The 23,474-nt window shown below is 39.0% G+C and overlaps 1 protein-coding gene and 2 long non-coding RNA genes across 4 annotated transcripts; 1 reads left to right on the top strand and 2 right to left on the bottom strand.

Annotated features, from left to right (window-relative positions):
* Window positions 1–187: 187 nt before the first annotated feature.
* On the bottom strand, window positions 188–4,130 carry LOC144899651 (uncharacterized). Its single transcript, XR_013627975.1, has 4 exons — window positions 3,768–4,130; window positions 1,789–1,923; window positions 1,680–1,704; window positions 188–1,603 (listed from the first exon to the last, which is right to left on the bottom strand). It is a non-coding gene; the product is annotated as an uncharacterized LOC144899651 (long non-coding RNA).
* A 4,906-nt stretch (window positions 4,131–9,036) lies between these two features.
* Window positions 9,037–22,864, top strand: tmprss4a (transmembrane serine protease 4a). Its single transcript, XM_058080814.2, has 13 exons — window positions 9,037–9,399; window positions 14,619–14,670; window positions 14,775–14,918; window positions 15,176–15,328; window positions 15,399–15,525; window positions 15,603–15,725; window positions 18,052–18,095; window positions 18,460–18,619; window positions 18,696–18,862; window positions 20,635–20,730; window positions 20,819–20,961; window positions 21,029–21,181; window positions 22,128–22,864. The coding sequence occupies exons 1-13, from the start codon at window positions 9,394–9,396 to the stop codon at window positions 22,137–22,139; spliced, it is 1,380 nt and encodes a 459-aa protein (XP_057936797.2). The 5' UTR covers window positions 9,037–9,393; the 3' UTR covers window positions 22,140–22,864.
* LOC131135023 (uncharacterized) lies at window positions 14,620–21,966 on the bottom strand. 2 transcript variants are annotated; one of them, XR_013627974.1, is made up of 4 exons: window positions 21,061–21,966; window positions 20,802–20,934; window positions 20,622–20,717; window positions 14,620–15,743 (listed from the first exon to the last, which is right to left on the bottom strand). It is a non-coding gene; the product is annotated as an uncharacterized LOC131135023 (long non-coding RNA). The 2 variants fall into 2 exon arrangements; XR_013627973.1 differs by lacking the exon at window positions 14,620–15,743 and adding an exon at window positions 17,999–18,247 and having other exon boundaries at window positions 21,061–21,965.
* Window positions 22,865–23,474: the final 610 nt, after the last annotated feature.

Below are 23,474 nucleotides of genomic sequence, written 5' to 3'. Positions count from 1 at the left end.
TAAAATGAGAGCAAAACACATACATAATGCTAGCTCCACACTCTACAACAGCACTTTTTAAGAGCTTTTTGTGAACACTTAAGTGGTATGAAAAAGTTTGGCCACCCCTGGTAATTTTCAAGATTTTCCTTTTATGGTTTCAGTTACATATTTAACTAACATCGTTGATCCCAACAACCAGTGATTTATAAAGGAATATCTTGAAAATTATCAGGGGTGCCCAAACTTTTTCATACCACTGTATAACAGAATATGAAACTAAATTGAACCCCCATTTTGTCTGGCTTGGGACATTTTAATGATATCACCTAATGTGTCACGAAAGCTGCCCTGTCAAGTTCCTGTATGACGAGTGCTTTGTTTTCTGCACAACAAGAGAAATCATTTCCTCTTTCTAGTCGTAACTCCTGCTTTAAAGAAGTAGACATCCCATAGAATGTACCCGTCCATAAATCCATCCATTTTCTATGCCGCTTGTTGGGGGTATACTGGAGCCTATCCATTACATTATGTTGTGGAAAAGGTTACATATTATGGAAATAAAGTCAAATTATTCTAAAATAGGTGTATCGAATAAGAAAAAATGGTAACAATGGTAACATTATGAGGACAAATAATGTCATTTTTGTGGCACAGAATATGTTATTTTTCAAAAGTTGTAATATTATGAGGAAAAAAATTAAGTTGTAATCTTTGTAAAATTAGGTTGTGGAAAAAGTTATGCTGGGCTGCACTGTGGACTAGTGGTTTGCGAGCAGTCCACACAGCGGGTTTTCTCCGGGTACTCCGGTTTCCTCCCACATTCCAAAAACATGCTAGGTTAATTGGCGACTCCAAATTGTCCATAGGTATGAATGTGAGTGTGAATGGTTGTTTGTCTATACGTATGTGCCCTGTGATTGGCTGGCAACCAATCCAGGGTGACAGCTGGGATAGGCTCCAGCACCCCCCTTGCGACCCTCGCGAGGATAAGCGGTAGAAAATGAGTGAATGAATGAAAAAAATATGCTATTATGGGAATAAATACAATAAAATCTATGTTGAAATATCTGAAGAAAAAAACAACACACCCAAAATAGGTGTGGTGTAAATGTCAAAGTGGCCCTTGCATCCTTTCATTTGTCAGCATGTAGCTCTTGGTGGAAAAAGTTGAGACACACCTGCCTTAAGACATTAAAGGTGTTTAAATATCAGCTGAGAAATCCGACCAAACCAATGAGTCATAACAGTTTCAGCGTATACAAAATGCCAAAAAGCGTGAAAAGAAGTGTGAAATATGGAGATTAGTCACTTCCAGTTACAAGAAAACTGCTTGTGATGATCAGCATTCATTTCTGCACTTCATAAAAGGAAACATACAGGAGTTATGTGTTCTTTAGGTGTTGATAATACATTAAAACACGGTCGTGTGTACATATACAGTAACATAGTGACATCAGTCCAGCATCACACAAATCCTCTTCATTCATTTCAAACACCAACCACTACGATATGAATATTGTTTTAGAATATACAGAATATTGAAGACAACATACAGACGCCTCATCTTTTGAAGCTGCTGCTAATGGTGAAAGGAGGAGGGGACTTTTTTAAGCCGACCTTTCTGCGGAGAGAAAGTTGAAGCCAGTGAGCACGTATGACATAACACAAACCCTTCATAATGCTGATGGACTACTTACACCAGCATTCTGTCTGTGAATGACTCTGCGGAGACCAAAAAACATGATTGTATAGATCGATAAAGAATAGTAGCAGTCAAGGCTCTTTTTTTTCCACTCACACACGCACCTTTCTTCTTGCAACAAGTTTTGCAGGATTTGCACTTGTACTTGTGGCAGAACTGCACAATGCCGATGGTGAAGAGGATGGCCAGGATGCCAAAACCAACAGCGACCCCCACCGCTGTGGGGTTAACCCTGCTGCCTAGCAACACAAACACAGAAAGCTGATTGCATTCCATCCAGTCAATAAGCAGCAGACAGGAGAAGGCATCTATTTGAACTGAAGTGTCTCTTTAAGAGGACACCATAGTTTGTCCAAGTGTACAATGCCCCTGGCAATTTACAGCATACAGCATGACAACAACAAATACACGACCGCTTCTAAGTTTGGGATGACTTGGAAATGTTTTTGTCCAGTCTGAGATATGGCTTTTTCTTGGCAGTCCTGCTATGAAGTCCAGCATCCTGAAGTCGCCGCTTCACTGTTGATACTGACACTGGTGTTTGATGGCTACTATTTAGTGCAGCTGTGAGGCATCTTTGTCTTAAACTACACACTCTCATGCACAGTTGTGCAGTGTTTTTCTGTCCTTGTTAGACCCAGTTTGTGCTGCTCTCTGAAGGAAGTAGTTAACAGCATGGTAAGAGATTTTAGTTTTAGTTTAGATTTTTAGATGGCTTTTCTAATCATCTATTAGCCTTATAAAAGGATGAACTTGGATTAGCAGCCATACCAGGAGATTGATGCAGAGGACTGACAGTTGTTGATAGTAGGCCTCTATGCAAAATTGTAGATCGTTCTTTGAAAATGTATTTTAATTGTTTGTGAAATGGATACAAATTTTTGAAAATGAATGAAACAATTTTTTTCTTTGGAAAACAAATACATTTGCAAGTGATCCCAAACTTTTGAGCGGTAGTGTACATTGTTAGCCCTGTACAGCGGTACCTCGGTTTTCATACGTCTCGGTTTTCATATTCAAAATCTGAAATTACCTCTGATTGTGAGTCTTTAATAAAAGGCAAACAATTTAAATTCATAATTCATATGTATTGTGCATGTACATTACTGAATAAAAGTTTTTGGGTTAATATTTACATTTTTTTGAATATTGTAATTTGATTTACATTATTTCCTGTTGTGGTATTATCATTTATCTCAGTTAATTGGTTCCAGACCCAAGCGTGATAAGAGAATTTCAGCAAAAGTAGGATACTTTATTAAATAAATCGAATATTAAAGAGCATAGAAAATGTATTTCCAACCTTCTAAATGTGGTTTTAACATTAATAGAGCCCTCTAGACATGAAATAACACCCGATAGTTACTTTTACACTTACCATAAAAAGAGTAAATAAGCCATCTGAGACATAAAATTAGATTTGTGCTGCTACAAATGTGTTTCCCGGGAAAAACTGAGTGGTGGTTGGATAGGAAGTGATGTCTGGGGTTTAGAATTGAGTTTCAGCTTGTGTTTTTATCAAGGATAATTGCGCCAGTTGTGAAATAATAAAAAATTATAAAATCTGGTGCTTTATTGTAACATTACTGACACCTAGTGACCGGTGTAGAACATCACATATCATCAAAACGTCTTTGAATGCGTCTTCTGAATGCCTGATATATGTATTTTAGTTGATTTAGTCATTGTTAGGCTTGAAAATGCTTAATTTAGGCAAAACAAAATGTCTAATAATGTACTGTGATTTATTAAAATATATTTTAGAAAAACCATGATAGAGTGAAGTTACAAAATTTGAACTGCAAAGTGGAAACTCTACTGACAAAAACCGAGGTTTCACTGCATAACAATAATAATACATTCATTTTAAGGGGCACTAAAGTTATCAACTCTCCTGAAATGGAAACGTCACATTCACTGTATTGCTTCAATAATACAATCTGACTATGTTAAAGTATTCAACTGTTCATACCTGAAATTAAAGGGCAAGCTTGTAAGAACGTAAACTGTAAGTAATGGGCTAGAAAGAGTAGCATGACAAACATACAAAGTCACAGCATCACAGTCACACATCATAGCTTACCATTATTGCCCATATCCGAAGCTCTCGTAGCCCCCCGTCTGTCGCTCCTCCTCCTTCGATGTAACTTAAATGTCAATATTGATTTTTGTATGTAAATAATGAGCCCGATTATTCTCGACTCTCTTTTCTTCCTACATCTTACGTCTGTGTGGTGACGTCCCCATACCAAGCATTCTTAAAAACCGGTTCACCTGCTTTCTCTGTCCTGCCTTCCTATTGGTGTTTTCCTCTCTTAATGTGAAGATGGAGCTCTCTAAAGTGAAGCATTATTGTCATCAAGCATTTTTTTTCTTTTTAATTTACCCGCAAAGTACTCTGATACAATATCCATGAAATATCCAAGACGCATGACCTTTTGTTTCGATCATTTGGAGCGCTCAAAGAAGCAGAATGTGGGTATTTCCCTCTTGAGCACTTCCTGAACAGCCGGCCAGGTGATGACACCTCACTCAGGTGGCAAGTGGGGTGTGGACCCCTGTTGGACAGCTGAGGTACTACATGCTAATGATAAGATTTATGCGCAGGTGTTTTTTGTTTGTGACCAAACTTTTTCCACCGAGGGCCACATACTGAAAAATACAAAAGAAAAGCATGAGGGGGTCACTTTAGTATTTTACATTTTGTAAACCAGCCCAAAAAAACATAAAAAAAACATCCCCCATTCAAAGCTTTGTGTTGTGCTCATTTTTTCCATTCTTTTTTCTAACAAATATTTCAGCTACATTCTTGTGAATCGTTTTTCTCTTGTAATATAACCTTCATTCCAGGTACACCCTGGACTGGTGGCCAGCCAATCACAGGGCACATATAGACAAACAACCATTCACACTCACATTCATACCTATGCACAATTTGGAGTCGCCAATTAACCTAGCATCCACGCTAACCACTCCTCCACCATCCAGCCCTTGTGCTTTCATTTATTTATTTATATTTTATTTTGGCAGGAGTTAACAAGTGTATATTAAATGTTACTAAAAACATTGCACTGCACAATTAATAAAGTATCTTATGATGGTGAATGTCATTGTTTTGAAGACAGAACAACAGAACAAAGTGAACAGATTGGAGGGTCCACTGTAACGCAGTTTTTGAATTGATATATGAAATAAATGAAATTATTATATCATTAATTACAAACACACAAAGATGTATCTTTTCCAGTCTGAGTCATCAGAGTTGTGCAGTGTGGAGTTAATCAGTCACCATCATGACAGTAAGGCCACGTCTTGAGCAATTATTTTATCATACTATGTGCTTTTCTTTTTAATTCAGTTACGGCACATCAGAAAAAAAAAAACAAAAAAAAAACGATAAAACATATCTCCATCTAAATCGCTTTTTTTGTCAAGTTGTGTAGCTTACCAGTAATTCCTCCGCGGGCAGGCTTGTAAAAAGTTCAAAATTCAGTCCACACACTAGTGTGGTAGTTCACCATTTCAATTTCGAACCAATTCAATGTTGAGATCATTTAACAAATTTTGTGAGAATGAAGGACCGATCTTGTTTTTAAAAGAAAACAAAAAATCTGTTGAATGAAATCAGTTATACTAGACCCTAAATTATATCACATAAAATGGATGAAGGTATTGTATATGGAACAAATGTGTGGACAACGGACACTATTTTTGTATTTATTGTTTCCCCGATACTGTTCCTCTAGAGCAGGGCTTCAATTAAAGGGGCCCTATTGTGCTCTTTCCACTTTTCTGACCTATAAATGACATCATGATGTGGTATTCCCGTGTTAAACGAGAAGAGAATAAGGTTTGTGCATTTGGAAGTGAGCCATGAAAGAAGTTTTGGATGCGTCTACATGTTAGGTTTTACGGAGTTCTACTGACATCAATGTGATCTGGACTTCCTTGTTTGGGCTGCAGATTGCCTGCACTCAGCAAACACGGAGCTAAGTACTCGGAAGTCCTCGGGAGCATTTGGGAGTGTGACCAATTACAGCATAGTGGGCATACGTAGAACAGTGGATTAAATTAAACTGTTTGGGTCGGATGCAGGAAGTCCGTGGAAATATTGCAGAAAGAGGTGCAGAATCTGGAAGATCTAGAAAGCTGTCTGTGAGGGTTAGCATATGTAACTGCTCTACAACGCAATACAATGCGCCAAAAATTGCGCCTCTTTAAGAATTGCTGGTTTGTTACGCGAGTGTGCGCAATGCTTCGTGGGTAATGCCGTGTGAAGCATGTGTAGCACCACTCGCTACTAAAACGTAGGCCGCGACAACATGCTGTTGTAGCAGGACTGCAAATATCTCTCATCAGGTAACAACTGGACCTAACCCGTGGCGCAGATTCTCACATCAACCGAATGAGTGCGCCCTAAAGTTCTTTACTTCCAAATATGTTGTGTTCAGTTGAATGTTTTTATAAATATGACCGTGTTCAATGAACTTTTGAACTCGTTCAAGCACAACACTGTTCATGGGTTAAGTCCTTGCATCTTATCATTATGGCTGCAGTGACATCAACTGCTATCAGTGGAGTTCACTTAAGGTGAACGATGAGCTAGGCGCGTCACATTATTTGGCTGAAAAAAAGCCATTTACTGGAAAAGTACAACATAGCAATTACAATTGTTGTAATTGTGTGTACATTATTTGTATTATGATCATATAGTAAACGCCCTGCGTATAACACACTGTATTGGTGAAGCATTGATGGTGGATATGTCATTTTCCAAAGCAACTATGTGTAAACTGTTTGTGTGTGTGTCTGTGTGCGCTACCTGTGCGACAGAGTGGGTGTAGCCCACAATGTTTTAACTCCAGGTTAAGGTGAAATGTGGAGCTTTCAATCATTAACTGGTGCTGCTTTTAAGCTTGACTTGTAACAGCTAAAGCTGCACTTCCTCTTGTGGCAATGAGATAAAGATCCCGTCACACAAAGGCACGCCTGGGCACCTGGATGAGGATGTCGGTCCATCGCTTCAAGCGGTGCAAGGATGTGGCGAGAGCATGTTAAGTTCAACTTTGCCGAGAAGTGACAAGGAATAGTTTTCGTCATCGATCTAAGTTTCAGATTGGACAAAGTGTCGCAGTCTGACAGCTAAATTACAGGTAAGGGTGGTCACAAAGCCAACTTCTATGAACTGTATTCATGTCTGTTGTGTTCTGTATCATTAATATCTATGCATTATACCAATGCATCATGCTTTTTGTTATATTGGGTACCGGGGAGGAAGTTTATTTAGTAAATTGTGGTCCCACACCTTTGAGCTCGCTGTTTAAAGTTCTATTATTGCAGAATTTGCGTATCCTGACATGCATGGAACACTCAGAATAGACCTTTGATCCGCCCTCAAATCAAATATCTTTCATAAAACCATCCAAGTTATCCTTATCAGTGTATTTGATAGCTGGCCATGTGATATGATTTTATTTCTGTTCTATAGACAATTTTAGAAAGAAAGATTTTAACATCCAATATATTCCATACAATCAATATGTCAATTTCATCTATTTTATTTATACTTTATGACTGAATAAGCAAACCCACTTTACAATTGCACATAAAAGAATGGTAAACATGTCAACGCAGGAAGTGAACATGCATTAACTGCTGAACCACTGACGAGGTAAGATTGAATAAGATGCTGCTTTTCTGACATGTTGAATGGTGTAAACGTAAAAATGTGATGTACTTCTTTGTGAAGCATGTTCGACATAAACTAAACCATAACTCAAACCATGGTTTTTGTAATGCCACAGTTGGTTTTGATCTTTGTCAAAATTTGGCCTTGGGTTTTTTAATATTGCACACAAACCGTATTGTATCGTTCGGTGAAATGGAGTGGCCAAACAATGCACCGTATTCATTGCTGGCTTGCTGTCAGTACATTTCTTTTATTGAGTGCAACAGCTAAATAACCAGCCATGGGGTCAAAGAAATCTGTGCGTGCCAGCACTTTGATAAAGGTGAAAAACATTATTGGATTCGATCTCGCCAGAATATACAGTAAGTTTGTATCAACAATGAGTTGGATTTATGAATTATTTATAATTATTTATATTTGAGCTGTTTTTTCTGCATGTAAAACTATAATTATTTGCTATAAAATTTATTTTTTCTTCATGCTCATGTTCATTTGCGGGGAAGGGGGCTGTAAATGATTTACAACAAAATAACAAAAACTGAGGTATCAATGTAAATGAATTAGATGGTAAGTATCAGATACGTGTACGTATACGTGTGGATTAGAGATCGACCTATATGTTTTTTTTCAGGGCCAATACCAATTTTTACGAGTCAGGGAGGTTGATATTTGCAGCTGATATTCATTTGCAAGTGAAAATATTGGCAACAAAAATGTTTCATATTAGATTTTTGAAGTTTTATATAATTAAATATATATAAATTGGAACAATAACACATAGTGCAATACAGTTTGTGCTTTTTGTTAAGGAAGACATAGTCATTGATGAAATTCCAATTTCTAAGGTTAATGATGGTGAACGGCTCTCTTATTCTGAAGGCCAGAAATGTGTCTTGACGGGGTTACGACTGCTGGGTGCAAGAATCCCGACCGTATTTCACCCAGAACTTGCATGACATGAGTGGGGACGTTAGGTTACATTAACCCAACCCTAAGTGGTAAAACACAACACACCCAGAGCCGCACTAGCATGCTATGCTAAACTAAGCTAACCGAATAACATTTAAAACATTTTCCCAAAAATTGTCCCTTATTAACCCGAAAATTGTCCCTTATTATCCCGCCGTCACTTATAACCCCGTTTTACGGTACCTTTGTAGTGCAATGTGAGACGTGGAGCACTGTGAGTCATCCAGGATCATACAGTTAATACCATGATTTGACTGTCAATACAACACGGGCAAGTAAACACACCTGCGGTTTAAAGGTGTGTGGTGTATGTAGCCTATTGTGGATGTAAAAATGCAGTTTGTAAAAAATGCAGTTTTGATTATGTGATGTAGTTTAAGTGTTTTGGTATGACTCGTGTAAATCATCTGGGTTTGGTTTTGGGGAAAAAAAAACTCAACAGGAACTTGTGCATTTATTTGTGTGTGTGGATGTTTGGGTATAATTTGAAATGTAAGCGCTGGAGGCAATGATAAGTTGCAAAGACTATAAAAAGAAACAGACTGCAATTTGTCCACTGGGCTCGAAAGAAAGGGATGAAAAGTTTGGAGTGGGTGTATGCGGGGGGAGGGACTAAAGTGAAAAAGGCGCACAGGTAGGCAATGACAGAAGCGGCTTCAAGTGTCAGGTTACCTGGAATACTTTGGTTTTGTTTGTAAGCAGGGCTCAGCCACTCCAAAACAGGTCTCTCTCTCTGAATCTGCGCAGCGTCGAAACTTAACGCCACACACCGGCGTGCTTTATTACAGGCCTGCGGTCGCTGAGAGGGCCCCTGTCCGACACCCTTGGACCTGGATTTAGTTACAGGGCGGTAGAAAGACAAAGGGAGGTAGAAAATAAGAGAGACAAGACAAGTGGGGGGGACATAAAATCAAGTCAGCTTTCAGGAGTTGAAGCTAGGCGGTGGAGGAGGACAAGGCGTCTTCATTGGACTGTGACGTTCTAGAGGTCCGACCTCCAAAGAGGGGGCGACAGTGTTTTATAGGTCCTAACGCTGACTGATAACTGCATCATGTGGGTAAGTATGGAGCTGATTCTCTTCTGAGAATCCACTGACTAGAATCATTACCTAATTATGCACGTTGTTCACAAACACAAAGACATCCAGTGGTGATGGGTTTTTACATGCTCAACCAGTCTGCATACGGGACTGCAAATACTGGTTCACCACTGTCCTTGGAGATAGCTGTCTATCTAGCTCCTAAACACACAGCCGTCATAGTCTTAATGTTTTAGCAGAGCTAATGCCCTTTTAATGAAATAAGAGTTTGAGGTGTGGCAATCTCGGTCTATAAATAGATATGTGTATCTTCTGAGTCATGTTGTTCATAAATGTCTTTAGTTGATAATTTCATAGGGTTAGGGTCAAACTCTGCAGTAACATGCAATAACTTCATAATTGGGGATCATAAGGAGTCCATTTCTGTCCTTTCTTACTTTAATGTAGCCCATAGGAATAGTTATTGAACCCCTTTTTCAGATTACGGTAACACTTAACAAGGTACACAAAATTACAGTAGTTCATGAGGAACGACCTTCCCTCACCCTCAGTAACTACTGTATTTTATGTAAGTTATTGTAAAGAGAGACCTGAATTACTTTGAAAATGTTAAGGATGCACAACAGTACCACCACCAACACAACAAGGTGGGTCGCTAATGTTCACAAGCTCCTCCAGGATGTCATATGCACTTTTTTCAAAAAGGTCCTTTTGTACTTTGGTTCAATCGAGGCTTCCATTGTCGGTGCTTTTATCATGCAGGGTGGCTTCTACTGTAACCTAATTGTGCTTTCAGATGTCACTGAAGATGGATTAGATACAATAAAATGAAATGAAATGAATTACCATATGGTACATAGCGTACAAAAGGGCATATAAATTATCCTATACAATTCAGTCTGAGACCAGCAGTCATTGCCTCACTCACTTATATTAATATACATGGGTGGTTGATGTGACAGAGTATTTCATTGGTAAAACTTCAAAAGGTACTAAACGTTTTATTTCTGATCATTGCTTTATTCTGGTCATAAAAAATGTTTTGCATAAGATTATGACTTTGTAAAATGTAATGTTAAAGTAGAGGGCAACCTTGGTTAGAGTCCTTTCCAGAAGGCTGGACTTTAACCGAAACACGTTTTTATAGTTATACAAACAGAGAACAATTCGAAATACATATAAATACATATGCTGTAATTGATGAACGAAAGGTCATTAAACTAACTAAAACTAACAAGAACGTTTTGTGATTAAAAAATTAAAAAATAAATACATGAAGAACACAACTTCACTCACCCACTGTATTAATAACGCAACAAGATGCACCTGATTGTATGCTAACTGTATAAGCTAAATGCTAAATGTAAGCAAATCAAATATCACGCTAATCAGGGCATACAGTAGGTTCCAATGTCAATTATTATCCAATTATTATTTCATTATTCAAGGTTTTTCCACAATAGTTAGAATGGCAAATTGTGATTATTTTAAAAACAAATGTACAATTTTATTTTTTTCTTCATAATATTCAAAATACTACTACTGTGCCTGTGTTGGCAGGGCTCATGACATTGTTTATATTAGTCACGGTGCAATAGCAAGGCAAGGTAGCAAGGTAATACAGTATACCTCAGATTTTAGTACAACCTACGTAATTGGTCTATCAAGGTCATAAAAAATATAAATATCTATTTTTTCCATGTGTAGATTTCAGTTTGTGTGCAGTGAATCAGCTGAATGTGTGCTTTATAGGATGAAACTATGGAAATTGTTATATAATACAAGCCATAAATACACATTGGCACCTGTGTAATTGACCCCTTATACTGTACACACACAAAACACCAACTGTTAACAAACAATTATGCAACTAAATGTGATCTCTTGCCTCAAGGTATTGTGCGCGCCGTCTCTTTTGAAAAGATGTTTCAGAAGCTCCTCGGTGAGGAGTCCACTACGCGACAACACCCACCGCCATTCTGTGCATTTTTAACAGCCCATCTCATTCAAGACACGGGCAGGGAATAGATTACATAAATGGCCTGAAGTCATCATAGTGACTGCTACATTCAGGGTGGCACATGGATGTAACGTGACAGCGTATGCAGGATTTATTACTCCTTTGTGTCCACTCTTGGCATTTAATGCACCTATTTGTAAATGCAATGGGACACCTGGCCATTACTGGAAATATGAAAGAAAATATGGAGCTGTTCTTTGTACCAAGAATGGTCTTCCCAAAAGTGTCCCCAGTGTTTCATCATCAAAGGGGTGTCGTCCACCTCCTCCTCCTCCTAATTTGTGGATTAAGAGGCGTTTTAGTCCTGTCTAAATGCAAATATACACATGGCATGATGTAAGAACACTACAGCACAAGGGCTAGAAATGAATTGCATACATGTTGTGATGCTAGCATGCTAACTGTTAGCAAATTAGTTATTTTACGCTCATCTAAACTGCCTTAGCACTTTTGGTACTTATGCTATCTTGCTACGTGGTAGCATGCTAACCATTAGCATGTTAGCATTTTTGCTATTTTACGCATGCTTAAATACAAATACATACAGGTACATGGCATGATGCTGGCAGAGTGCAAAACTGCCTTGGCACTTTAGCCACTTAATGCTATCTTGCAAGATGCTACCATGTTAGCAATTTATATATTTTACTCATCTCCAAAGTGCATACATGTTGTGATGTATGAACACCAACTTGGCACTTTTGATATTTTGTGATATCTTGCCGGGTGCTACCATGCTCACTGTTGTATTAGTCATTTTACTCCCATCTAAATAAGATCACCACAGCACTGCTTTGGCACTTTCAGTACATATGTGCTATCTTACACATCTTATGTGCTACAGTACTTATGTGCTATCTTACATACATGGCATGATGCAGGGAGACTGTAGAACTGGATGCTAGCATGTTAGCACTTTACCTATTTTACTCATGTCCAAATGTAATTGTATACAGAGCTATCTTGCTAGTAGGTGGTATTAAACAGTATTATATATATATATACATATGTATATATATAAAACAGTATAAAACAGTATATATATATATATATATATATATACACATACATACATACATACATACATACATACAGTGAAGAAAATAAGTATTTGAACACCCTGCTATTTTGCTATTTCTCCCACTTAGAAATCATGGAGGGGTCTGAAATTTTCATCGTAGGTGCATGTCCACTGTGAGAGAGATAAACTAAAAAGAAAAATCCAGAAATCACAATGCATGATTTTTTAACAATTTATTTGTGTGATACAGCTGCAAATAAGTATTTGAACACCTGTGTATCATCTAGAATTCTGACCCTGAAAGACCTGTTAGTCTGCCCATTAGAAGTCCACCTGCACTCCATGTATCATCCTGAATCAGATGCACCTGTTTGAGGTCGTTAGCTGCATAAAGACACCTGTCCACCCCATACAATCAGTAAGACTTTAACTTGTAACATGGCGAAGACCAAAGAGCTGTCCAAAGACACCAGAGACAAAATTGTACACCTCCACAAGGCTGGAAAGGGCTACGGAGCAATTACCAAGCAGCTTGGTGAAAAAAGGTCCACTGTTGGAGCTATCATTAGAAAATGGAAGAAGCTAAACATGACGGTCAATCTCAATCGGAGTGGAGCCCCATGCAAGATATCACCTCGTGGGGTCTCAATGATTCTAAGAAAGGTGAGGAATCAGCCCAGAACTACACGACAGGACTTGGTCAATGACCTGAAAAGAGCTGGGACCACCGTTTCCAAGGTTACTGTAGGTAATACACTAAGACGTCATGATGTGAAATCATGCATGGCACGAAAGGTTCCCCTGCTTAAACCAGCACATGTCAAGGCCCGTCTTAAGTTTGCATATGACCATTTGGATGATACAGAGGAGTCATGGGAGAAAGTTTTATGGTCAGATGAGACCAAAATAGAACTTTTTGGTCATAATTCCAATAAGCGTGTTTGGAGGAAGAAGAATGAAGAGTACAATCCGAAGAACACCATCCCTACTGTGAAGCATGGGGGTGGTAGCATCATGCTTTGGGGGTGTTTTTCTGCACATGGGACAGGACGAGTGCACTGCATTAAAGAGAGGATGACTGGGGCCGTGTATTGTGAGATTTTGGGGAACAACCTCCTTCCCTCTGTCAGAGCATTGAAGATGGGTCGTGGCTGGGTCTTCCAACACGACAACGACCCGAAGCACACAGCCAGGAAAACCAAGGAGTGGCTCCGTAAGAAGCATATCAAGGTTCTAGCATGGCCCAGCCAGTCTCCAGACCTGAACCCAATCGAAAATCTTTGGAGGGAGCTCAAACTCCGTGTTTCTCAGCGACAGCCCAGAAACCTGACTGATCTAGAGAAGATCTGTGTGGAGGAGTGGGCCAAGATCCCTCCTGCAGTGTGTGCAAACCTGGTGAAAAACTACAGGAAACGTTTGACCTCTGTAATAGCAAACAAAGGCTACTGTACCAAATATTAACATTCATTTTCTCAGGTGTTCAAATACTTATTAGCAGCTGTATCACACAAATAAATTGTTAAAAAATCATGCATTGTGATTTCTGGATTTTTCTTTTTAGTTTATCTCTCTCACAGTGGACATGCACCTACGATGAAAATTTCAGACCCCTCCATGATTTCTAAGTGGGAGAAATAGCAAAATAGCAGGGTGTTCAAATACTTATTTTCTTCACTGTATATATGTGTGCGTGTGTATTATATATATAAAATATATACTCACGCAGGTTGCTAGCATGCCAGAAAACGCTGGCCCAGAGTTTCACAACAGGTGGCATGCCCATTAAAATGTCTGCCTGAATTTTTGTAGTTATTATTATGACTACTACAACAGGGTAACAAATAAATCTCCCCGTGCACATCATTGTTACATAGTTTCAGTCGTGTTGGCTTTTTGTATAGCAATCTTATATATAGATTTATTGTGTGAAAAAGTGTATGGTTATTTAAATTCTTGATGTTGATTGTTGTATTTATAATTTATTACTATTATTAGTATTTATTCACTTGTTTGTATTTTGTGGTGAGGGGATTCATATTGTATTCCAGATTTTTTTGTTTGTTAATAATTTAAATTGGTACACACGTTCCATCTTACAAATGAAAGACATAATATACAACAATACTGTGTGTTAGAAAAAGTAAACATAAAATTGTGTTGTTTCCATATATGCTCACCCTCTAATTCTGCCCCCAGACTGGTCAGCAAGTTGAAGAAAGCACAAGCCCGTTGAACCCGACGCACACAGGTAAAAAACCTCATTGGCACATTGTTGGAATTTAAGGAGTAGTACTGCACATTTCTTTTGGCACATATATACACACATTTATTATTTTTCGATCCACCCTGCAGTGGTTCCGCGGCCAGGCCGCCACAGAAGGCCCATGACGGCCCCAAAGACTCAGAAAGAGAAGGCGTCTAAGAGGAAGAAGGTGTTGTTGACCGTGTTGGCAGTCGTGGTGCTGCTGGGGATATTGGTCACCGCCGTGTACTTTAGTGAGTAAAACACTAAAACACTGATATTCATTTTCTTTCTTAGACAAATTTAGACAAAGTGGTAGGGCTCATGTACGATACGGTATGCCGTTTTTTCCACCGCAGATGGTGACATTATTTTAAATAGTGTGGCATCACAGTGTAGAATGCCAATAAAAAGAGGAACATGGTGCAATAAACATAAGGCAACAATAAAAAACTCAAGTTGCCACATGACCGCATCCTCTCTTTGAATGTACCTATCCTCTTCCTTACAGTTAAGCAGCTGATAGACAGCAAGTACTTCTTCTGCACCCGTTCGTTTAAGTTCATCCCGTTGGATAAAGCCTGTGATGGAACGGACCATTGTGCAGGAGGAGAAGATGAAAAAACTTGTTTGTCAAGCTTCAAAGTCAACACTACTTTTCCAGGTCAATCTTTGAAATTCTTTGAAGTGATTTTTTTTAAATGACTCGCTCTCACCGCTCATTGTCATTACAGTGCGTCTCATGACCCGCCAGAGCGTCCTGCAGGTGTACAATCCCAGCTCAGGGTGGAGGAGCGTGTGCAGCGAAGGCTGGACCCAGCGGCACACGCAGACGGCGTGCACACAGCTGGGTTACACAGAGTGAGGTTTAAAGCACGGAATACTGGACGGTGATCTCACGTAACAACTATAAGACAATGTTCTTTCTTTGTTGGCAGCGACCCTCGCAGCACCAAGATCCAAGTGAACACCTTGTTGGCTAACCTGAGATCTGGACCGTTCGCTGCGCTCAGGTCGGCGGTGGCGGCCAGCACTCCTGTTGATCGGGCGACAGTCGACCGGTGAGTGACATGTTTGTCCTTCAATAAAAAGACACAAAAACACAGGTGAACATACAGGAAGAGGTTTGAAAGAAATTTTAGACATTGGTCTAGAACAGGGGTGGGCAAACTACGGCCTGGGGGTCACATCCGGCCCGCCAAGTGTTTGAATAGGCCCGCCCGTTCTTTCCAAAGTATTTCATTTAAAGTCAACATACAAGCTGGCATCATGGCTTGAGCCGACATTTTCATGGTTTGGCGGTTTTATCAATTTCGTTATTTCTTGCGGTCTGTTGTTTACAAAGTGCTCCTGAAAAAAGGGACACAGGCACATAAAAATAATAATATAAAATAATAATAACAAATAATATAAAATAATAATACATTTATTCTTATTATTATAAATTTACATAATAGTAATAATAATAAAATAATAATAATATCAAATAAATAATATCAAATAATAATAATTTATTCTTCTTATTATAAATTTATAACGCACTTTACATCAAATAAATTATCTTAAAGTGCACATATAGCAGATTGCATAACACTTTATGAGGTCTGTTGTTTACAAAGTGCTCCTGAAAAAAGGGACATGGGCATATAATAATAATACATATAATAATAATAACAAATAATAATATAAATAATTATCAATTTATTGTTATGAATTTATAACGCCCTTTACATCAAATAAATGATCTTAAAGTGCACATATAGCAGATTGCATGACACTTTTACAGATTTAATAATTTCGTTATTTGATGTGGTCTATTGTTTACAAAGTGCTCCTGAAAAAAGGGACACAAGTATATAATAATAATAATACAAATAATAATAATAACAAATAATAATAATATAAATAATAATACATTTATTATTATAAATTTATAACGCACTTTACATCAAATAAATGATCTCAAAGTGCCCATATAGCAGATTGCATGACACTTTTACAGATACAATAATTCCAGCTGGACTGTTATGTGTAAAATATCGAGTGTGGCCCCCCCGTCAATTTTGTTAAATCAATGCGGCCCGCCAGTCAAAAAGTTTGCCCACCCCTGGTCTAGAATAAGGGCTGCACGGCGGTTGAGTGGTTGGCGCACAGACCTCACAGCTATGAGACCTGAGTTCAATCCCACCCTCTGCCATCTCTGTGTGGAGTTTGCATGTTCTCCCCATTCTACTCCGGCTTCCTCCCACATTCCAAAAACATGCTAGGTTAACTGGCGACTCCAAATTGTCCATAGGTATGAATGTGAGTGTGAATGGTTGTTTGTCTATATGTGCCCTGTGATTGGCTGGCGACCAGTCCAGGGTATACCCCGCCCAAAGACAGCTGGGATAGGCTCCAGCACCCCCCACGACCTTGGTGAGGATAAGCGGTAGAAAATGAATGAATGAATGGGGTAGAGCAGTGATCCTCAACTGGTGGGTTGTGACTCAGAAGTGGGTCACATATTCATCCTGATTGGGCGTGTGTAAAACAGAACAAAGACCTTTGTACTCTATGTTCACTGCACAGTCAGCTGATTTTGTGCTGGTCCCAGAATTAATGTAATTTTGTGTAATTTATGCATTATTTGCATGTCTGCATTTACCATGCAACTCCTCATTTCAAAAATTGCTCTAAAAAGCACTTGGGGTATGTGTTTCTAAAGATGACTTGGGTGTAATAAATGTGCTTAGTTTGGAAAATAAAAAAATAAAACCTAAAGATGACAATAAAATGTATAAGTGTTCCCACCTATTTGATATTTTTATATATTTTTTTATTTTGTAAAAAGTGTTGAAAAATTATAAATATATACATATATACTGTATTTAAAGACAAAGCTTTGTGTTATTATTAGCATCAACATTTCATCTTTTTCGATGCCTGTTGGTATAATTTACATTTTTTTCTTTTTGTTTCATTTTATCTTCACAATGTGCCCCAAGCCGATCATAAAAGAAGGCATTGGCCACAAATTTTGGACACACCCGCTACAACTCTCATCCACTATTTAGCTTCCTTTGTCGCTGGAAATAAATGGCTGCATTACAGCAGTCGTTTTTATTGCAAATGTCTAAAATTCGGGCATTTATGATCAAAGTTAGATATTTTTTGCCCAAGCTTTCTGATGAAACCGTATCATCTGGAAACCGGGGCGTATGGAAACCGAGGTTTGACTCTGTGCTTTCTGCATGTCACCAATTAAACTCCTTACCAATTTCCCCCTTTTGTTTCACAGTTTTTGTTCCCTTTCATGAATTAGATGACGGTTGTTGTACTGAGGTCAACGTTTGTGCTATCTTGTGTGTGTTTGACTCACTCTGACATTTTTCCTCCCTCTGACAGGAGAGTATGCACATCCGGAGCGGTGGTTTCCTTGTCCTGTTCAGGTTGGTTCTATTTATGGAAACACAACCACTGGAGCTAGGGGTGTTTACAGGTTTCTGGATGGTTGACTAGGGCTCCAGGGTGCTAGACGCCGTGCGGTTGTGTGACTGGTTTAACACTGACAGGCCCGTACATGTCTGCTCTGAGCAAATCCCTGAGCAAACACAGGAAGGAGTACAAAAGTGTTAATGAATTGAAAGAAACCAGTTAAACTTGGTTTGCCTCATCAGATTAAAAGTAGCACAGTCACCAAGGACTGGTTGTCTAGTTGTAAAATGTCCATGTATGTCAATGAATGTCCAACAGGAGGACGATAATCATTGTAATCATTTAAATTGTAATAAATAAAATGTGTTTTGTTGTCAGACTGTGGCCAGGTGGGCCAGAATCGTATTGTCGGGGGTACGGATGCAAACATTGAGGACTGGCCGTGGCAGGTGAGCCTACAGCAGGGAGGCCAGCACACATGCGGGGGCTCACTGGTGTCCCCACGCTGGGTCGTCACTGCGGCGCACTGTTTTGCCGGGTCAGTACTGTACTGAGGATTTTGTTGTCATGCGCATATTTTACTCATATTCACACCGACTGCTCTTACCCTGCAGCGGTAAAAAGGAGCTGAGCCGCTGGAAAGTGTTGTCAGGCCGGACCTACATGGGCACCCTGGGAGGTTCCTCTGTGGACAGGATCATACTGAATGGAGACTACAATCCTGCCCGGAATGATTACGACATCGCACTCATGAGACTCACCAGCCCCATCAAAGTGGGAGGTGAGCGCTAGCAAAACATATTAATGGTGGAAATGGTTGCAACATTTGCGTATCTGGATGGACACTTGGATTGTTTTGTATTCCTTCCCTTTAGGGGCAAATATAGTTATACACACGTGCAGCAATGTTGCAATAATAATAATCAGTTTTGATGTACACTGTCAGAATGAGAGTGCTCATTCATTCATTTTCTGTACCACTTATCCTCACAAGGGTCACAGGGATCCCAGCTTCCCTGTCCCGATCACAGCTGTTTTCGGGCGAGAGGCAGGGTGCACCCTGGACTGGTGGCCAACCGTTCACACTCACATTCATACCTATGGACAATTAACCTAGCATGTTTTTTGGATTGTGGGAGGAAACCGGAGTACCCGGAGAAAACCCACGCATGCACGGAGAGAACATGGAAACTCCACTCAAACTCGGGTCTCCTAGCTGTGTGGCCTGCGTGCTAACCACTAAGCTATTCATTTAAAAATATGTTTATTATTAGCACTACATTATACTTTGTTCCTCTTGTGTATGTCTTCTATAAAAGGCAAGGTCAGGAGTCGCACAGTTTTGGGTTAGTTTTTACACCGGATGCCACTCCTGACGCAACACTGGCCGGGAATCGAACGCCACCAACATGAAAGGCAAAAGTTTGTTCCGTTACCAGGTTTCAAAAGTCCACTACATTATGACCGCATAATATCCAAAAAAATGCGGTAATCGCTCCTTTATCAGGGTTGATTGGTTCTAGAACAACCGTGATAAGTGAGCTCCCGCAAAGTAAGATTCTTTATTTCCAAATGTTATATTTTCATAGAAAACATGTTTACACCCTTCTAAATAAAGATTTTAACATTATTAAAGCCCTCTAGACACGCAACACTTCTTTCGTCACATTTACACTCATGTTACCCAATATTGTAGCCATAGTAAAAAAAAATAAGCCACTTAAAACATAAATAAGACTTGTGCTGGTGTGTGTTGCTACAACTGAAGTAAAGGCTGGACAGGAAGTGACGTCAGGGATTTCAGAGTTGAGGTTTAGCTTGGCGTGGATTACAGCTACACCAGTAGCCTGTGTTAGTGATTATTGTGCTTCTTGTGAGATCATTCAAACCTGCAATAAAAGCCGGTTCTGGAGTTCAAGCCTGGTGCTTGTGTGTCTCTCTAACATTACAGTAACATTACTGACACCTAGTGGCCAGTGTGGAATAGCACATATCATAACAATAACAATTAATCTTTTGAATCCCTTTTGTTTATTTAGCCATTTTTATGCTTGAAAATTTGTATTTTATGCAAAAAAAATGTTAATGAGTTTAAATCTTATTATTTTTGACTATTATTAATGAAGATATTTTTGAAGATGAATATTTTTAAAATGAAGTGAAGCCAAAATTCAAAGTGCAAAGTGGCTAGGGATTATTGTAAAAGTAACCAAAGTGTTCAACACTGCAGACAACATTCTGATTTGGAATATTTGAATTATGCCCCAAAAGCTGTCCAGTGAAGTTCTCACTCTGTCATATGTTTTTACTCCATAGTCTGATGACAAAAATACCAGTATGAATGCTCAGCGAATCTCACCGAAGTGCACACTATCTATCGTTTTTTTGTTTTTTTTTTGGCGTCCACAGTAACAAACCACAAGTGTAAAAATAGCTTGAAAGCCTTCAAGGTCAAATCCAGTTTGTCCAACCAGCTGCTTCAACAAAGGTCAGAAAGACTCAAATAATATAAACTACAGGTTGATGTTTTCCTTCTCTACCTCCATTTTCCAGTGAGTCAGAAGCCTGTTTGTATTCCTCCAAAAGCCTTCGGCCTCACTGCTTCAGCCCCACTGGTGGTGACTGGTTGGGGCTACCTGGAAGAAAATGGTGAAAAAAATGCACCATGCTGACGTTAAAAAGAAAAGAACATCTAATGGGGCTCTAAAGTAACTGCATACCCTTGCTTTGCCTTTAGGAAACATTTCTCCATCGCTGCAGAAGGCCAACATCCCTCTGATAGAAAGGGCCAAGTGTTCCAGTCCCGCCGTGTACGGTAGCTCCATCACTGACAGGATGATCTGTGCCGGTTTCCTGGAGGGGAAAGTGGACGCATGTCAAGTAAGAACACAACCTTCATTGTTTTAACACTAAACACTGATGGTAAAATGTAACTGTTGTACGTCAGGGCGATAGTGGCGGTCCGTTGGTCTACTTCACCTCATCCAGTTGGTATCTGGTTGGGGTGGTGAGCTGGGGTGTGGGCTGTGCCAGGGAGAGACGTCCGGGCGTCTACTGCAATATGGAGGAGATGCTCAACTGGATACACACCGTCATTGAGGTAAAGCATACATTTAACAATATGCTCTATTTGACAACATAAACTCCAAGAGGTTAGTAATAATAGCTCAAGCTTAGCAGGTTCCTTATTATCGTTGCTTTACCGCCCCCTAGTGGTAACTAAATATCAACGCATGGCAATGACACATTTTCTCATGGTCATTCAAAACCAAGGAAATTTAGCTAAAAAAAAAACACTTCATATACACATATATGACATCTTTTCAAGCGTAAATACACATAGTAAATATACAAAGTGAAATTTAAATCACACTATAAAAGCAATTACGACTAAAGTCAAATGAAAATATCAATATTAGGCAAGTTACAGTTCAAACGTGTGGGTACAGATTGAGGATGAACATGGTCAAAATTGGTTGAAATACATATCAAAACATATCACATCGGGCGTTATGTCCTTTTTATGCTAAATTTTCGAAAAGTTAAACAAAAAAACAATTGTAAAAACTCAGTGTCATATTTACGTTCGCCATCTTGCCTCGGAAATATCAGGGCAGGCGGTAGAGATGTGCAAGTCATGAACGAAATGCTCAAACTGGCGAATTTCACACTGATTCGGGACTCACGGGTACTCGTTCACTTACTCACCCCATGCTACGAACCGGGTGACATGTCTGGGCGTGATTAGATGCGGGGCAAATTGGGGGAAGGGATGGAACTGGGTGACTCGAGTGAATCGAGTTCCCTCTTGACTGCAGTGACTTTCTCATAAGAATTCAACTCAATGAAAGAAACGGGTTTCCCATCACTAGCAGCATGTTTTCGGGAGATGCCTTTCAAAGTAAAATACTAAAAAAATAAAAGTCAAATACCGGATATGCGTTGAATAAAACTGAATATTATTATAAGTAATGTGCGTGTGTACCTAATGTTGTGGTGATTGTACTTCTGATTCATTCAACCCTGGATATCTTACTCTCATCCAGAAAAACCCATGAGGAACCAAAACTGCAAGACGATGCTGCAAATTGAAGCTGTGTTTTTTCCACTAAAGAACCATCGCAAAAGGAATTCACATTTACATCTACATTTGTACTTATTTCAGTTTGGTTTCATTCATTCTATCTCAGGGCACAAGTGAGTGGACGTTATATGTCCCTGAGGGAACTGAGGTGTTCGTAGCAGGCCAAGAGAGAGCAATGCAAATGAATAATATATTGTGCCAGCATCCAGCATCATTTGTTTACTTGCAATCAACATGGGGAAGCTGGCACTGTATATTTATTATTATTATGGTTGCAAGCATTGATGTGGAAGTCATCAATAATGGATAAACAGATTGTTTTACAGCACAAAACAATGATTCTAATAAGCACTTTAAGTTGAAAAAATAAAGCTAGAATTGCTTGACATTACTGTTTGTGTAAATTATTCAAGCAAACTGAATGTACTAAAGTCTTGCAAATTGTGTATATAACATTGGTAATACATTCTTTACATTTTGCATTTGAAGAAGAATTGTTCAATTTATGGGTTTAAGAATGTGATGCTAGTAAATAAGTTAGGAAACATGATGATAATCTAAGATAGTAAATTGTGATCACACATTATTTTATTGTATATATCTTAGAGTTGTTTTTGTAAATAATAAAGACACATTTGCCAAAGAATGTCTAATATCTGGGTTTTTATTCAGTGTGCTGTTTTTAGATGTTTGTCAATAAAATGTACTATTACTGTAGCTGCTCAATTGTCTGCGATTTTTGCATTTTAAAAAATTCATTACAAATAATACAACAAACTCGGGATTCGCGAAATTTTGTGGTTCAAAAATCAGTTTTTAATTTTTTTGTCCGGCAGAAACGACATTACATACACCAAAAGTCAGTAATAATTTATGAATAAGTGATAATTATGGTCAAATGTACATCATATATACATCTCCTGTCTTACAGTATCTACTTATGCGGATGAAGTCTACGTTATTGCCTTGAACGGCGATGTCTTAGTCTTACTTTCTATTTATAGTCAGCACTGACATTGCGAATTGAAGCTATTTTTCGGAATTTTTCTCGATGCCGGCCGACAGGATGTGACGTACGTCTCTTTTATTTTGAAGGCCGGAAACACGCCGTTTCCGTTACGGGCTTTGACAGTTATGTAGCGTGAAGGTGAGATGAAGCTACGGGCTATTAAAAAGTGCCAGTCGGGCTTCATGGTTGCCCTCCTTTCGTCGGGGTGAGCTTGCACAACGTCAGCGGACATCCTATTAAGAACATGACTTACACCTATTTTCAATCTAAAGGCAAAACTTCGAAATAAAATCAAACCGT

The sequence above is a fragment of the Doryrhamphus excisus genome, linkage group LG8, assembly GCF_037039965.1.
Source record: "Doryrhamphus excisus strain RoL-2023G ecotype Guam linkage group LG8, RoL_Dexc_Guam_v1.1, whole genome shotgun sequence".
Lineage (NCBI taxonomy): Eukaryota > Metazoa > Chordata > Actinopteri > Syngnathiformes > Syngnathidae > Doryrhamphus > Doryrhamphus excisus.
The sequence above is the reverse complement of the archived record's forward strand: the minus strand, read 5'-3'. Positions and strand labels throughout refer to the sequence as shown.

Coding starts and splice junctions, on each gene's coding strand:
- tmprss4a (XM_058080814.2), top strand. Junction 14,919..15,175: donor GGTCACCGCCGTGTACTTTA/GTGAGTAAAACA, acceptor TCTTCCTTACAG/TTAAGCAGCTGATAGACAGC. Junction 15,329..15,398: donor AGTCAACACTACTTTTCCAG/GTCAATCTTTGA, acceptor TTGTCATTACAG/TGCGTCTCATGACCCGCCAG.